This window comes from Pituophis catenifer, unplaced genomic scaffold (assembly GCF_029215685.1).
Source record: "Pituophis catenifer annectens isolate HBS135680 unplaced genomic scaffold, rPitCat1.0.hap2 SCAF_2, whole genome shotgun sequence".
NCBI classification, from domain to species: Eukaryota; Metazoa; Chordata; class Lepidosauria; order Squamata; family Colubridae; genus Pituophis; species Pituophis catenifer.
Genome location: NW_027256882.1, coordinates 120,917,180 through 120,933,317, shown reverse-complemented (window position 1 = coordinate 120,933,317; position 16,138 = coordinate 120,917,180). Strand labels below are relative to the sequence as shown.

Genomic DNA, 16,138 nt, shown 5'->3' with positions numbered 1-16,138 from the left:
TCCAAATCTCTCAGAAATGTAGCTTTGTCAACCATTTCTAAAGGAAGTATTCTTAAGAATCGAACTGATCAAGTGACTCAAACCCTCTCGCTTTGAAAGTGCAACTGTGAGGATGAGGGCAGAGCTTGAAGTTCTGCCTGCAGTCTGGGACAGCAAGAGCACTTAGACTTATATACTGTTTCATAGTGCTTTACAGCCTCTCTAAGTGGTTTACAAAGTCAGCATATTGCCCCCCAACAATCTGGGATCTCATTTTACTGACCTCGGAAGGATGGAAGGCTGAATCAACCTTGAGGCAGTGAGAATCGAATTGCTGGAGTGAGCAGTGAGTTAACCTCCAGTATTGCATTTTAACCACTGTGCCACCATAGCTCATGGGATGGTTCCTTCGTGTTGCCAGTTTCATGGACTCTTCTCTTGGGAATTTGAGTTGGAAGAAGTTTGAAACTCTTGAGCTGGCCGAGAGCTTCTGCTGAAAACTGGGTGCATCTTTTGTACTTGGAGCCTGAAGGACCCATTCTTTGCCTATCCAAAATAAGAAAAACTCAATGGGTGTGAGAAGGAGTTCTCCTCCTCCTGCTTTGTCCATGCCCCATTTCTTCACAAAAGACCAATCTGAAACCAGGCTAACGTTGGAAGCTAGAAACAACGGGCGGTTCTTGACAGCCAGGAAGATGCTTCCCTGTCTTTTCCAAAATATTCCCCCAAAGTTTAGCAAGAACACCCATGGGAAATAGCACTAAGTGGGGAGTCCATGAAACCATATTTCCCCAACTGGTTGTCTTATGACCAATTCCCACAATCTTTAGGCAGCATTCAAGTCCAACGTAAAGGCTCCAGTATCTTGGATGGCATGGTGGTAGGAGTTGCTTTCTGTTTAAGATACAGAGAATGGGGGGCAGAAGAGAGTACAAGATCAGAATCTGATTTGATCTCTTGCATCTTTGGATTAATTGTCCACACAACAGGGATTGTACTTCTAGAAAACATCAGAGAAATAAAATTGGGCAATGTGAGATTTAGACATGAGAAATAAAAAGCATTCCAATTTTGAAAAAAGCAGTATCTGATTGCTTGAATGGCTTGAATTTAATTTCTTTCATAATAGGAATGAGAAAACATGATAAATTTAAGGAATAACAGGCAGGGTAAAAATAGTGCCCAGTTTTCAAGCCATCTTCTGAACTTGCTTTAGGAATTATGGGATGCTGCAAACTTCAGAGTTCTTATCTGAAATGACATGGCTGCATTCATACAACATTCTTAATCTTGTTGAAGAATTAACTCGCTTTCTGGGTTTACCTCATACTTTGAAAAATATTAACTAAATATTTCTGTAGGAGAGGGAGGGACTGTTAGGTTGGTATTAGTGAGCAAAGAACTCATGGAAGAACTGTGGAAGAGAACTAGAATGGAAGAGTGTGAGACAACTAGAAAACTAAAATGCATCTAGACAGTGTTGCACTGTTGTAGTTTTGTAACTGGGTATCACCAGGGTAACTAACTGGCTAGTTGATGGGAGGTTGACAAGTTATTAAGCTTGTAGGTTTGTAATCTGTTTGTGCTTGTGATGATAGTCTGATTTGATATCACACCAGCCCACACACTGTTCCTATCCTTTAAAATATACCCTGAATGAGTTAATGACCTTGATGAAAAATCTACTTCATGACTTCAGTATCCAATGACTTCATCCTCTTTTTTCCTCCAGAGCAACGATGCCTCAGGGAGTGCTTGGAACTGGCTATACTTCATCCCTCTCATCATCATTGGATCCTTTTTTATGCTCAATCTTGTGCTAGGGGTGCTTTCTGGGTAAGTATCTAGTACATCTGCCATAGAGGAAATGTATTAGTGCTTATGGTAGCTTTTTTCAGTCCTGTAAAGAAAATACAGTTTACTGGCAATTGGACGCCCCAAATCCTGGGTTCTTTCTGCCTTTGTATTTTTTCTGTGATGCTTTCCTGCAAATTAAGTGGTGTAACAGAGACCATTCAGCATTGCTGTTCCATCTCTGACTACAGGGAGTTTGCCAAAGAAAGGGAGCGAGTAGAAAATCGGCGTGCATTTCTGAAGCTGAGAAGACAACAGCAAATTGAACGGGAGCTCAATGGCTATATGGAGTGGATCTCCAAAGCAGGCAAGTCCTATGTATCTTTTATTCTTTGTTTGCCTAGTTTATTATTTTTAATAAACTGAATTTTTGTGTCTCAGACTATGTCTTCTGTAGCTTTCTTTTGTTGATTGTAAACTCAGTACAAAAGTACCCCAGGGTTCTGTCCTAGACTTGGTATAATTCAAAACATTCGTACTTTTTCATAGAATGAAGAATACTCATCAGATGTGTAGATAGTATCAAACTGAGGATGTTTTGCATTGGAAATCAGGTTCAGACATTCAGCCAAGTTAAAATAAATCACAGCAGAGATCAATGTAAAATTCTGGACTCACAGATTTGAGACAGGTTTACTACAGTACATATAAAAAGATACCAGTAGGGCTTGAGATTTTATTAAATAGATTATAAATTAAGTAAATCAGTAGTACAATATCAGCTAAAAAAATAAGAAGATATATGCTAGGCTTATCTGGTCCAGCGTTTTATTCCCACAATGAATGATGACTTAGGACAATGGCATCTTTTATGTTCCCCAACAGCAGGAACCAGTTTTCCGAATTTTCAGTCACATGGCTTCCTTGGATGACCCCAAGTTCTAATACACTGAAAAAAGGAGGAAAAACATTACTATTCATAACCTGTGTTCTATATATAATTTTTTTCTTCCTCTTTTATGTTTCCCTGGTTTTTTTCACCATTTCCCCCCTAAGCTAACAAGTTCAGACATTGTAACATTTAATTAGAGAAAACCTCTTCAGTTTCTTGACCATTTGGCTGCTCTTTTCTAGTTTTATTCTTACAAGTACAGATACCCATTTTATAGTTAGATGCAGTCTGCCTTCAGCCTGAAATAAGGTTGTAACTATTCTGAAACCAAGGCTTAATTTAGATTAACCCACCTTAGTGTCTCATGATACTTGAGTTGAGATGGCAGGGGGTGGACTAAGTAATGGTAAACTGAACCTTTTAGAAGTAAATTCACTTCTGCAGCATTATCTCTATTATTTTGGCTTGGTATTCAACTCATTTCCTCTTGATGATAGGATATTTTGCTTGGACTGCCAGCAATTGGAGATGGGTAACATATTTTTCTTAATCGCAAAAATATGTCTTATTCAAAAAATCACTATTGTATGACCTATAAGCCTAGAATTAAGATTCAAATTGACAAGAGGTTAACATTTCTAGTTAATTTTGTAGAGGTTTTTAAGTAGAAGCTTGCTGGCTATCCACTTGTAAGGTGATGCAGGGAATTCATGGTTTGATATTAAAATATTCAATATTGGTGACCTTCTGAATAATATAATAACAGAATAACAGAGTTGGAAGGGACCTTGGAGGTTTTCTAGTACAATCCCTTGGTCAAACAGGAGATCCTCTGCCATTCTGGACAAATGGCTGTCCAATCTGTTCTTCTTGTATTTTTTAGTTTTATATTTAGCTGGATTCTGAACTGGAATAGAATGTTGATCAAAAAGTGTTTCCAATTATTGTTACTACTCAATTGACAGATGTGGTATATTTCTTTATTTCCAGGGATAAAGTTTTTCTTATAGCAAAACTCTGGTGTTATTATTTATTTTAATGTTTTTAACATGCTACTTTTATTCACAAAATAGGCTTCCAAGGGATATATTGTATTAAATAAGTTAATACAATAACAGAACATACTGATTTATTTATTTAGGCTTATATGTAGCTCCAATCAGTCTTATTCTGGGTGACTTACCATATTTTTCGGAGTATAAGACGCACAGGAGTATAAGACGCACCTACCTTTTTTGGTGAGGAAAAGAAGAAAAAGAAATCTCCCTCTGCCTCTGAGCAATTTTGCCTCGTTGCAGCAAACAGCAAACAGCCTGCTTTACTTTCATTTTCATTTTCAGCATAGCTTGATTAGCACAAGGGGGAAAAAAAATCTGCTCCAGCAATTTACCTCTTTGCAGCAAGCAGCAGAGCCCTGCGCAAAACAGCTGAGAGTAAATCAGCTGAGAGTCGGGAGGCCAATCTAATCAACTTGTGCTAATTAGGCTGTGCTGAAGCTGAAAGGAGCTGTTTTTTCTTGCTATTTGCTTGCAAGGAAGTAACTGCTGCAAGGCAGAGGCCAAAGGGTGGGGGCCAGTGGGTGGGCGCGGCTACATTCAGCGTATAAGACGCACCTAAATTTTCACCCCCTTTTGGGGGGAAAAGGTGCATCTTATACTCCGAAAAATATGGTAAGTATTTTCCATTACAGTCAGTTTGTTAAACACAATATCTTGATGAAAATTCTCAGTCATCCAGGTAAAATTGTCTGGAAGTTGAATCATGGCAACTGCACCTCTTTTCTAATTGGTTTAAAATGTTTCACTGCTGATCCAAAAACAGTCTGATCAAGTTTGTTAAGGGGACCCCGTATACGTATGTCCTCCGGAAAGATTTCATTTCTTACTGGTACTAATCTGGATAGGTTCATTAGGTAAGTATGCAGAGAGTCAATGAGATGTAAATGTCCCAGCTCCTAAACCCTTTACTCTAGGTGGATCATTAAGTGTAGCCTCTGTGACAGAAAATTCCCTCACAGTTGCTGTGCCTATTAATGGCCTTTGGCTTAGACAATTAAATAAGCCAATCAGAGAGCAGCTTCTGGCTTCGAATCTCCTGGGCTTTTCTATGCCCTCCCCTAATGGCCACTATGACAGTATAAAAGGAGATGCTTGCTAGCAGACATTTTAAGATTCTTCGGAATCAGAGGCAGAGCTGAAGTCACTAAAGCATCTTCCTTCTGAGGAAGAAAAGCCCGAACTCCATTCGCATAGAGCGATTGCACCAGAGAGCTGACAGGACACTTAAGAAAGAGAATGACATCTAATATTCTTTTTGAATAGACCTTGTTTTATTTTATGTAAATAAAAACAGCTTAATGTAAACTGCTCATGAGGCTCATTTGTTCTAGTAGATTGTAAAAGAGATAAGGTTACGGTCCATCGAGGCCCCCTCCATCACAGCCTCCCTTGTGAACCTCTGAACCTGTGAAGATGCATGAACCTTCATAGGAAGATTAAGACCACTTTAGGACCACTTGGGACCGACGAGCCTATCCAGTAGTAAGAATTGAAACTTCCCTGGAGGACATAAGTGTATGGGGTCCCCTTAACCAACTTGTTCAGACTGAAGAAGCTACTTGGATAAGCAACAAAACCTTATTTGAACCAATAAGAGAGGTCAGTTGCCATGACGCAGCTTCCAGACTTTGTTAAACACAGACTAATATTAAAAAAAAAAAAACAGTATTCCACCCCTGTAGCACTACTAATTCAAGAGAATATTCAGTCTACCTCCCTCCCTTAAAGGTGTCCCTGAACACACAGGTCTTAATGGTCTCCTGGAACCTTAGAAAAGGGTAGGCAGCTGTTCTCGATGGGGAAGTGGTACATATTACTTTTATAATTTCAGGTTTTAACTAACATATTATGATTTTGCTATTGGGATTCAATTTAATTAAAGTTGTTTAACAACTGAACAGTTGTTTGGGATATTTTTTGTTCTGAAAAAATTGCTTCGTTTTTAATTTGCAAAACATTGTGCTCATTTTACAAGGATAAGCAGTGATATATTCAGTACAAATATTTTAGCATAAAAATATCTCACTGAGAACATATGTTTATTTTCCTGTGTTACCTACACAATTTTGATTACCACAAGGCGAGTCTAGACCTTTCCTTTATTTTTAAAAGATTTACCTTTATATGACTACTAATTTAATCATAAATATTGCTGAACTAAATACTTTTGCCAAGCTATTATTAATCCCAAGGGGATAAAATTAAACACAAGAAAGTGACAAAGAATTTTACCATTTGTGTGTTTCTCTCTCCATCCTATATCTCCATATTTTCATGATTGATATAAAAATGTCACAATTATATTTTCTGAACCAACGTCATTTTCTGACAGAATTTTTCTAGAACATAGCCATGAATACACAAAAATACCCATAAAATGAGATCAATAAGTTGTCTTTCTTTTCATCAGACTCTCACCTAGCTAAGGCTGCTTCGTCCAGCTCTCTTCTCTTTCAAATGGTTATTTTCAGGAAACTATTTGCTAAAGTATGTCATCTATAGCTAACCTCCTCTTTTTTTGGGGGGGGGTGGAATTTGGCATCTTTCTACAGTTGGAAAATTACCTTTGCCTTCCTAGCTTAATTTCAGTCATTTCATTTAGAAGAAGTCATCCTGGCTGAAGATGACATCGAAGGAGAGCCTCGTCATCCCTTCGATGGTAAGCCATCATATTTCATGAAATGTTCTGTGAAAGATTTCTGAGATAGTAAAGTCACAACTTTATTTGTATGTCAACCTAATTTAACAAAAATTGTGTAAGAAACAGAGATTGAAGTGCTCCTCATTTAATGACCATTTGTTAGTTGAAGTTATGAAAGTGCTAAATGAGAGAAATTATAACTAGTTCTTGTAGACATGATCATGATTCAGGCACTTGGCAGTCAGCTCGCAGTTATGCTGGTTGTGGTGTCCTGCAGTCATGTGATCACCATTTGTGACCTTCACTACCAGCTTCTGACAAGCAAAAAAGAGAAACTGGCAGAGGGTCACAAATGTTGCCCATGTGATTTTGTGCCTAATGACCATGCAAGGTTTGCTTCACAATGGCAGATAGAACTGCTGCAACTGCTGTCGTGAGTTAGTGAGGTCACATGATATCATGCTTTATGATTGTGTCGCTTTATGACTACTGGTCCTAATACAGTATACAGTACTGGATCTGATACAATTGCATTCTCATTATATCTCAAACCCTGAGGTGAGATTGGCTCCCACCCTTCTGACTTTCCGTAAGAGCCTTATGACCTGTCTCTGCCAGATGACTTGGGGCCCCAACAGGGGAGTTTCACACTTGGGATGGTTGATTAATGAACAGCCAATTCCACCTCTCCCTTTCCAACTCCCTCTTTCCCCATTTTGTAACTATGATTTTACTTTGATATTTCCATTTAATTGTATTAGAAATAGTGTCATAAGCCGCCCAGAGTCGCTTCGAAATGAGATGGGCACTAAATAAATTAAATTTAATTAATTAATTAAATAAATAATTAAATAAATGAATAAAAATATCTGTTCACAGTACCTAAAAGAGCTATTCTTGACTCACGTGGTAGCTGCATAAGTTCACAAAAATGCTCATTTGATGAAGTTGCATTACAGGATCAGCAAAGCAATGTAAGAATATGAGGCTATATTGCTGCCCCCTTTTTAACTCTTCTTTAACTGAAACATAAGTATTTTCCTGAAACCTTGCCGCTACTGTGCGAACTCAGGAAACAGCACACCTCTTTTAAGAAACTGCAGATAGGTAATGTAAAAATGCTGGTACCAGGTCTAAAGCACCTTTGCTTATCGAAGTTGTGAACACTTCACTTCTCTAATAAGGCATATTCCTTTTAATCAATAGGTATATGGTCATCATGGTGGTTAACTGTACTAGTTACTATTTAGACAAAATCAAGGCTCTTCCAAGAAGGATAGAAAGACAACCTGCATCCTAAAGTTTAATTGTAGCCCTTGCTGTAATAAGTGTGTTAATAGAAGCTCAGGGACATACTTGTTCTATTAGCCAATGAATCAGTGGTAGCACTTACTCACTGGAAACTGGTTCTCACTGTCCACAAGTCCTTTTCTTGCTTGCATATAACTGTAACACCAACATATCTTGAGAACTTTTTTTTTTTGCTACAGTATTTTCATGTCATAGGTTTTTCCATAGATACCAAGTGATATGATTTATTAACTATTCTATTGGTGGTATGTCATTTGATCACTAAGGGTTGAAGTAAGTACTTATGGGCCATTCTAGACTGGTCTAGGCATGTCCCCTCTGGTCTCTGCACATATATTCTAGAGGCATTTTGATTTGGTCATGGGACAGTCTCATCCTTCTGAACCAATATCTTCCCATTATTGCCAACCCTGAAACCAGCAGTGCCAGTGAGGCGATAGGCTAAAGCAGGAAAGAATGAGCTTGCTGCCTCATGATACAAATCTTCCCTTGCCTGACAGCTATTGTTTGGGCTCCTTTTGAAGATAGTTGTGGTATTCTTCAAGAAGGCGGCTAAATACATGTCCGAACGGGCCCGATTATCTGCAGATATTAGCTGATATCAAGTTCCTTTCAAACACATCCATGCAAAAGGCTTGTGCAAAACCAGCTGAATTCTGAGAAATGAAAAAAGCCTACTTTCATTAAAAAATATTTTCTGTCTAGTCCTAGTCCACATGGAAAGCAGTTGGTAGATTATTTTTATCCTGACTACAATCATTTAGTGGAAAGGGGTGGGAAGGCCAGGATAATAACCCTGCATCTATACATAATAATGATTGTATAATTTATCTGCCATGTGCTTGTGGCTGGCCAGGGGTTGCTAACGTGGACAGAATTTTTGTCAGTATAGTTTCCTGCCAGCTCAAAGTAGGGGAATAGCATTAATTTTGCAGTGAGAAAGAAACCTGGGACAAATTCCCACTTTTCATACAAGCCAGCAGAGCACCAATTTTGTTTATAAAAATGCAGTTTGATGAAGGCACAGTTTACTACCTGCCTGTACCATTTTTGCATTTCAAAGCATTTACAAATCCTTTTCATCTCATAGGCCTCTATGCTTGTTTGTCCACACAGAGGCCCATCTGGAATATGAAGGAGGGAAAAACTACCTTTGTTTAAGAAGAAGGCAGTTTAGAATTTGAAAAAAGGTGTGCAAAGAAAAAAACATTTGCCTTCTCTTTAAGCCACTCCCTCTCAAAGCTGTTTTTCCTATTGTCAAAGATCTGTAAGGTTTCAAAGAACAACCTTATCTGAAATATTTTCCAATGAAAGCCAGTTTGATCTAGTGGTTAAGGCACCAAGCTAGAGAATGTGAGTTCTAGTCCTGCTTTATGCATAAAAGTCAGCTGGGTCATTCGGGCCAGTCACTCTCTCTCAGCCCAGCATGTCACAAGGTTGTTGGGGATATAGGAGAAGGAAGGAATATTAGGTATGTTTGCTGCCTTGAGTTATTTATTTTAAAAAATAATAATAAAGTGGAATACAAAAGAAAAATAATCTTAGGCTAGCTCCTGTAAGAGGAAGAACAAATAGATGTTTTACTTCCATTTCCTCCCAGCTCAGGAGAATGTAAATTACATGATGATGATAATTTATTTATGAATTCATGAATAAAGGATGGAAGGCACCAGTTCAATGATAAGTACTTTAGAAGCTATCAGTGCAGGACCAAAGAAAAAGTCAATGTAATATGCAATAAATATACTTTAAGTATATAAAATTGAAACAGAATTTATATAACAGTAGCAACAGCAACATCAAAATCATCATGTAAGCCTGTTATCTAATAACTACAGCAATTACATTCCAAAGGTCTTCTGGAATTATGGTCTAGAATGTATATTGGGGAAGGTAGCATTATGGTAAATGATTAAAAAAAGATCTAGTGAATCTGAATCTGATAAAGGGCCTTGAGGATAATGTCTGTTTTTCTTGTCATGTTCCTATTGTTGGAGCTCTTCGGAGGGCGACCATCAAGAAAAGCAAAACAGACTTGCTGAACCCAGAGGAAGCAGATGACCCACTGGCAGACATCTCTTCAGTAGGTAGGTTGGTCAAAAGAGGAGTCAGGGAGTCCTTGACTTATAACTATTCGTTTGTGTCCATTCAGAGTTACAACTATACTGAAAAAAGTGACTTATGATGTTTTTCCCGTGACCATTGCAGCATCCCTAGAGCCATATGATCAAAATTCAGATGCTTGGCAATTGGTTCATCTTTATGATGATTGCAGTGTTCCGGGGTCTTTTGGTGACCTTCTGACAAGAAAAACTAATGGGGAAGCCAGGGTCACTTAACAACTGTACTTTATACTAACTTAATAACTGCAGTGATTTGTTTAACAACTATGGCAAGAAAAGTCGTAGAATGGAGCAAAAGTCACTTAATAGCTGTCTCGCTTAACAACAGAAATTTTGGACTCAATTGTGGTTGTAATACAAGTACCACTTGTGGTCTTTAATCTTTTCAAATCTGGAAAACCTGATCAAATTTTGAACCCACATTTTATCCTAAGATGCATTTGAGCATCTATTTATGTTTAACTATATATTTGTGATGTGTTAATGTATTCCATCATACATTGTTGTTCAACTATGGCTAGAGCATATGTCCTGAAATGTCATCATTTGAAATCAGTGTGTTAGCAAACTATGCTGTTTTTGTGGGCAAATATATGCAAATGTTGCAGTTTTAGTACTACTTTTTATGAAGGGACCAGTTATTGCATTCACTCATATTCTTGTTCAAAAGATGAACAGACAGGGATTGACCAAATAATGGCAAAATGTAGTATCAGCCCCACAGACCCATCCTGCAGCAAGCATGCTAGAACTTGTTAGTCCAGAATGGTAAATGCTAGGACCTTTAGAAGTGAACAATCACCTATCTGGTGATAGGTAGCACAGTGGTTAGAATGCAATACTGCAAGGCTAACTCACTGCTCACTCCAGGAGTTCAATCCTGACCAGCTCAAGGTTGACTCAGCCTTCCATCCTCCCGAGGGCGGTAAAATGAGGACTTAGAATGTTGGGTACGCTGGCTCTGTGAACTGCTTATAGAGAGTTGTAAAGCACTGTGAAGCGGTATATAAGTCTAAGTGCTATTGCTCAGTGCTATTGCTTTTTTTGTATCATCTTCCTTCTTATCCATGGTGTATTACAGAGAAGATGTGTTCAGAGAGACTTGCTAGTATTTGCTTAAAAATCACAGAAGACAAAGTAGGTTCATTATTTATCCCAATCATACCAAATAAACAAGTTCATTCATTTCCCCCCTACACGCAAATTATTTTAAATAAGTGGCTTTTCTTATGCTGCTAACTTTTACTTCTTCCTGACAGGTTCACCTTTTGCTCGAGCCAGCATCAAAAGTGTCACGCTGGAAAATGCTACTTTCTTTCACAAAAAAGAGCGGAGGTTGCGTTTCTATATCCGTCGTATTGTCAAAACTCAGGCCTTTTACTGGACAGTCCTCAGTCTGGTAGCTCTCAACACTTTGTGTGTTGCTATAGTACATTACAACCAGCCAGATTGGCTATCTGACTTCCTCTGTAAGTAGCAGAGCCATGTCCTTCTTTATGGAATGGATTTATTAGCGGGAGGTGGCTTGCAGTAATTTAGGCATTATCATTTTTGCTCAATAGAAATCAGGATAGTATTTTCATTTGGTAAGACAGCAATAATGAACTCTTCCCCTTATTACATTCTTATGATTAAGTGAGATTTACATTTAAAAGTAGTCAGAATTAAACTTCTTGGGAATAGGTGGACTTAAACTGAATATATAGTGTAGATTACAGGAACTGAATTTAGGAATTTTAATTCATGTACTGTGCCATCTAAAAAGGGAAAAAAGATAACCTATAATATGGAATTCTTTTACTTGTCGTTGCCTTTTCTAAGAATTACTGGTAGTAGTTGCATCAAATTACAATTCCAAGAATTTGTTGCAGGAAACCACAGTATTAAAACAATCCATGAAATGTAACAATGATACAGACTTCTAATAGATCATTTTGAAGCTACTGAATAGAATTTACTCTGGTTTCCATTGAGGTTGGAAACTCTGCTTAGGGAATCCTATACTGGAAAACATTCTCTCACACACAAAAAAACCCCACTGGAATTGCATGCTGTTTTCTAAATTAATTTTCAGACCTCATTTCTGAAATTCCAGTATAAAATGACTGCAATACTGCTAGGTGGATTGGCTGGTATTACAGTTAAAATTTTCTTCTATACAATTATACCGGTATTAGTTGATGCTTTTAATTAAAACTTCTTGTATTTCTGTGTATTTAGAGAGGCTGAAGAGATCCATATATTCTAAAGAGAAAAGGATTTTAATAATGACTTCCTTGAAGTATGACATCTTTTTTTGAAAAACGGCAAAGAACCCAATTATTAAATAAAAATTACTAAGATGCAATTCATTTGTAATAGTTTAGCTACTTTTATTAGGGAGAAATAAAATGGACTGGAATGGCAAGAGGAGGTTTTGACATATTGAAAGGTGTTAGTATTACAGATGGATCTTGGACTAATTGACTACATTAGAGAGAGCTCCAGTTTTAGTTCTGGTTCCAGCTGATTGTGAAAAGTAATACAAAACAGTATTAAAAGCAGGGTGAAATGCTCCCGGTTTGGACCAGATCACGTGATCCGGTAGCATTGATGGTAGGTGGTTCAGAGAACTAGTAGCAAAAATTCCTGCCCACGCCCCATGCCAGCTGAGCCGTGTGATCATCAGAGACTTTTTTTTTCATTTTTAAAAGCATTTTTTCTTTGGCCAAAAAATGCTTTTAAAAGTAAATAAAAAAGCCTCTGATGATCGCACGGCTCAGCTGGGATCGTCAAAGCCTTTTAAAAGCATTTTTTCTACAACCTCTTTAGCCAAAGAGGTTGTAGAAAAAATGCATTTAAAAGTTAAAAAAAAAAAAGTTGGCCACACCCACCCACCTTACCACCCACCAAGCCACATCCACAGAACCGATAGTAACAAATTTTACATTTCACCACTGATTAAAAGTGCATATTAGCAAATATTTTTAAAAATATAAATACAGAAAAGAAATCCAGAATTACTATGATGTAGCAAAACTATAATTTGAGAGACTTTTCATGATGTCAGTTAGCCATCTTTGTTCTCTGGGAGACAATTGTCTTGTAGTTTACTTTCTTGAATCAAAAAGGTAATATGATATATTGACATGCTTAAGTTAGAGAAGCCTAAGAAGAGCCCGTTCTAATGTAGGAAGGTTGAAATTGCTATATAGTCAGACATAAGGATTTTTTTGATAGGTAGAAAGAAGAGATAGTTTTGTGGATAGAAAAGTATAACTGATTTTTCCCCCTCTTTCTCCTCTGTTTGTTTCAGACTATGCAGAATTCATTTTCTTAGGGCTCTTTATGTCCGAAATGTTTATAAAAATGTATGGGCTTGGAACGCGGCCTTACTTTCATTCATCTTTCAACTGCTTTGATTGTGCTGTAAGTTTTTTCAGAACATTAGCATTTTTGCTATTGCATGTACAACTATCAGACTGCAACTATTCTAGTGGATGATTTGGTGTACATTCTTCCTGCTTACAGTGAAGATACACTAGCTCTATAATGAGCTAGCACCACAATGTGAATAATTTTAGAGCAGAAACTTCATTTCCACGGGAAGTCCAAACCTTACTTACTATATAACAAAAGACCAGGAAATAAACTCCTGTTAGGCCTCATAAGCAAAAATACTTGATTTGTAATTTTTTTTTCCAATCAATCTGCTACTTGCACTATAGAAATATATTTATAATTCACTCATTGATTCATCTTATGGTTCTTAGTCTGACAGGAGTTTGTATCATGCAATTATGGTGTAGTAACATATTGGATGTTCTCTTACATGGTAGCTAGGTTTGTTCCTTCTTGAAAATGCAAGTCTTTGAAAGCAAATAGAGTAAAAAAAATGAGTTTCAAAAGTTTATACTGTAGTGACTGCTAATATTATAATTACAGTACTCTAAGTTAAGTTTTGAACTTTTCTAAATCTAATTCTGAAGAAAGCAAATCCAATGTTACTTCCTAATTCTGTCCCAAATATTTGCAGTTGAAGTATATTTATGTGTTAGAATTTTGCGATTAGCAGGTATTGGATTTGCTTGGATTTTTTCTTAGTGTTCCAAAGAATGGCTGAAATAGGTCAACAGGATCATTGCTGGGATACATTTCAGGATGGAAATTTTATATTCTGTTATTTAAACCTTGTCAAATACAGGAATTCATGATTTCCATCAGGTTGTCAGAAGTTGACCCTAACCCTAGCAAGCATTCCCAGGATCAAATTATTTACCAAAGTCTTAGTACTGCTTATAATACTTCTCAGGATGCAGAGTTGTTGTCTCCATGACATTTGATCTATTCCTCTCCAAGAGCAATTACTTCAGAATATCCAAACAACATTGATTTGTCTGCTGAGTGACAGGCTCATTATAACCCGGGGTTTAACTTGCTCCTATTCATATGCTATTTTAACTGGAAGCTAAGGCTTTCATAACTGGAGAGGGAGGCGATCGGGGTGAAATCCAGCAGGTTCTGACAGGTTCTGGAGAACCGGTAGTGGAAATTTTGAGCAGTTCGGAGAATTAGTAGCAGAAATTTTGAGTAGTTCAGAGAACCAGCAAATAACACCTCTGGCTGGCCCCAGAGTGGGATGGGAATGTAGATTTTGCAATATCCTTTCCCCAGGAATGGGGAAGGAATGGAGATTTTGCAGTATCCTTCTCCTGCCACGCCCACCAGGCCACACCCACCAAGCCACGCCCACAGAACCGATAGTAAAAAAAAAAATGAATTTTACCACTGGAGGACAATCAAATCCCTATTCCTTGTATAGAAATGAAGCTTGGACATGAAGTTTTGTTCATCAGTGCTGCAGTTGCTCCTGCTTGGAAGTTATGTTGCACACATAGATAGCAGCCACTGTATCCACCATGAAAGCATTCCCCATGCAATCAAAGCCTTCTTTGCAACAGTTGAGTAGGAATAGCCTGATTTAATGTATACTTCCTTTAACTATCAATAAAGAAAGGCAGAAATTGATCCTATAATTGAAAAGAAAAAAGAAAAAAACAGATTAGCTGCATAAAGTTCCAGAACCCATATAAAGGTACTGTGGTCCTCCAGCAATATTCCAGCAGAAAGGAGAGGGTGTGCTATGGAATAAAAAAGCAGTCATTGGTGTAGCTGTTGCCAATGAAAAAGCTTCTTGTTCCCACAGTGAAGCCATTAGAACAGCATTCTCAACAGTTGAGAAAGTGTCATTAAATCTCTGTCACCAAAATGAGATGGAATTTATCAGATTAAGGACTGTTGAATTCCAGTTTTCCTATAGAAACCTCTAAAATGGCTTAGGAGAGGACTTTCCTGCTGCTTTTGAAGAGTCACTGCATCTCTTTGTTTCCATAATTTCATTCTTAATCAACTAAAATAATTTTCTTGTGGTTTCACTGTGAACAAGAAGCAAGAACAGACATTTCCTTACCAGGCATTTCTGTTCCCCCATCCTACTTATGGATCCCAAAGGGTCTCCTTGGACAGGTAGTAAACCTTAGGAATTCTGCCTGTTGCCATATAAGCGATAAGTTGGCATAGTTAAGTTATCTTTGTTGCTTCATTGGTTTTAGGATTTGTTAATATTCCAATAGTCAGGGGAGTTGGATAGTTCCTCCTTAAAAAGGGAATACATTTGCCTACATACTCCAGAATGCCCTGTCCAAAGTCAAGAAAGACTAATGGGGGAGGTGCTTTTATTTTATTAAACAAAACAAAAATAAATATAAAAGATGACAAGGGAAATAAAGGAAGGGAAAGTAAATAGTATCATCATTTTATAATAATGAATCATACTTTTGTAGTTATGATACAGTTTTACTTTTTTTGTTCATCTTGTGTGGATGGATAGATGAATAGACAGAAATGATAGTTATGGACCTCTTATCTATGTTTTTAAGTACATAGTTTTTTATGCAACAGTTTCAATAAAAGTTACTATATTTCAGTTTAATCATCCATAAATCTATGTTTGTAGGTGATTCATTCATAGGTTGCATATAATACCAGCTCTTCAATCCACAGAGAACTGAGGCCTTAGATAATTTATCTTAACAATAAGAAACATAAAACTAGCTTCTTAACAATTAGATGGTGCAGAAAAGCCATTTGAATTGTCCAGCCATCAGTTTCCATTTCATAACCATATAGTTCAAAAGAATATGAATACAAACCCTCTCTAAAAACTTAGTTAAAGTTAAGGAATGCTTTTAATGAAAACAAGGACAGAAAGTCAATGTAAATAAATCACCATTTTCTATGGTATAACTATATTTTAGAAAACGATAGCATGGTTCCTTTATCTTTCAAATGTTTTTTCAAA

General features: G+C 37.3%; 1 protein-coding gene across 1 annotated transcript in view; it reads left to right on the top strand.

The window, feature by feature from the left end:
• CACNA1A (calcium voltage-gated channel subunit alpha1 A) overlaps positions 1-16,138 on the top strand; it is a 290,119-nt gene that overhangs the window by 126,320 nt on the left and 147,661 nt on the right. The window contains exons 7-12 of the mRNA XM_070937402.1: positions 1,712-1,815; positions 2,025-2,140; positions 6,326-6,382; positions 9,673-9,762; positions 11,058-11,267; positions 13,094-13,206. Coding sequence (XP_070793503.1) covers positions 1,712-1,815; positions 2,025-2,140; positions 6,326-6,382; positions 9,673-9,762; positions 11,058-11,267; positions 13,094-13,206 — 690 coding nt within the window. The remainder of the gene's footprint in view (positions 1-1,711; positions 1,816-2,024; positions 2,141-6,325; positions 6,383-9,672; positions 9,763-11,057; positions 11,268-13,093; positions 13,207-16,138) is intronic.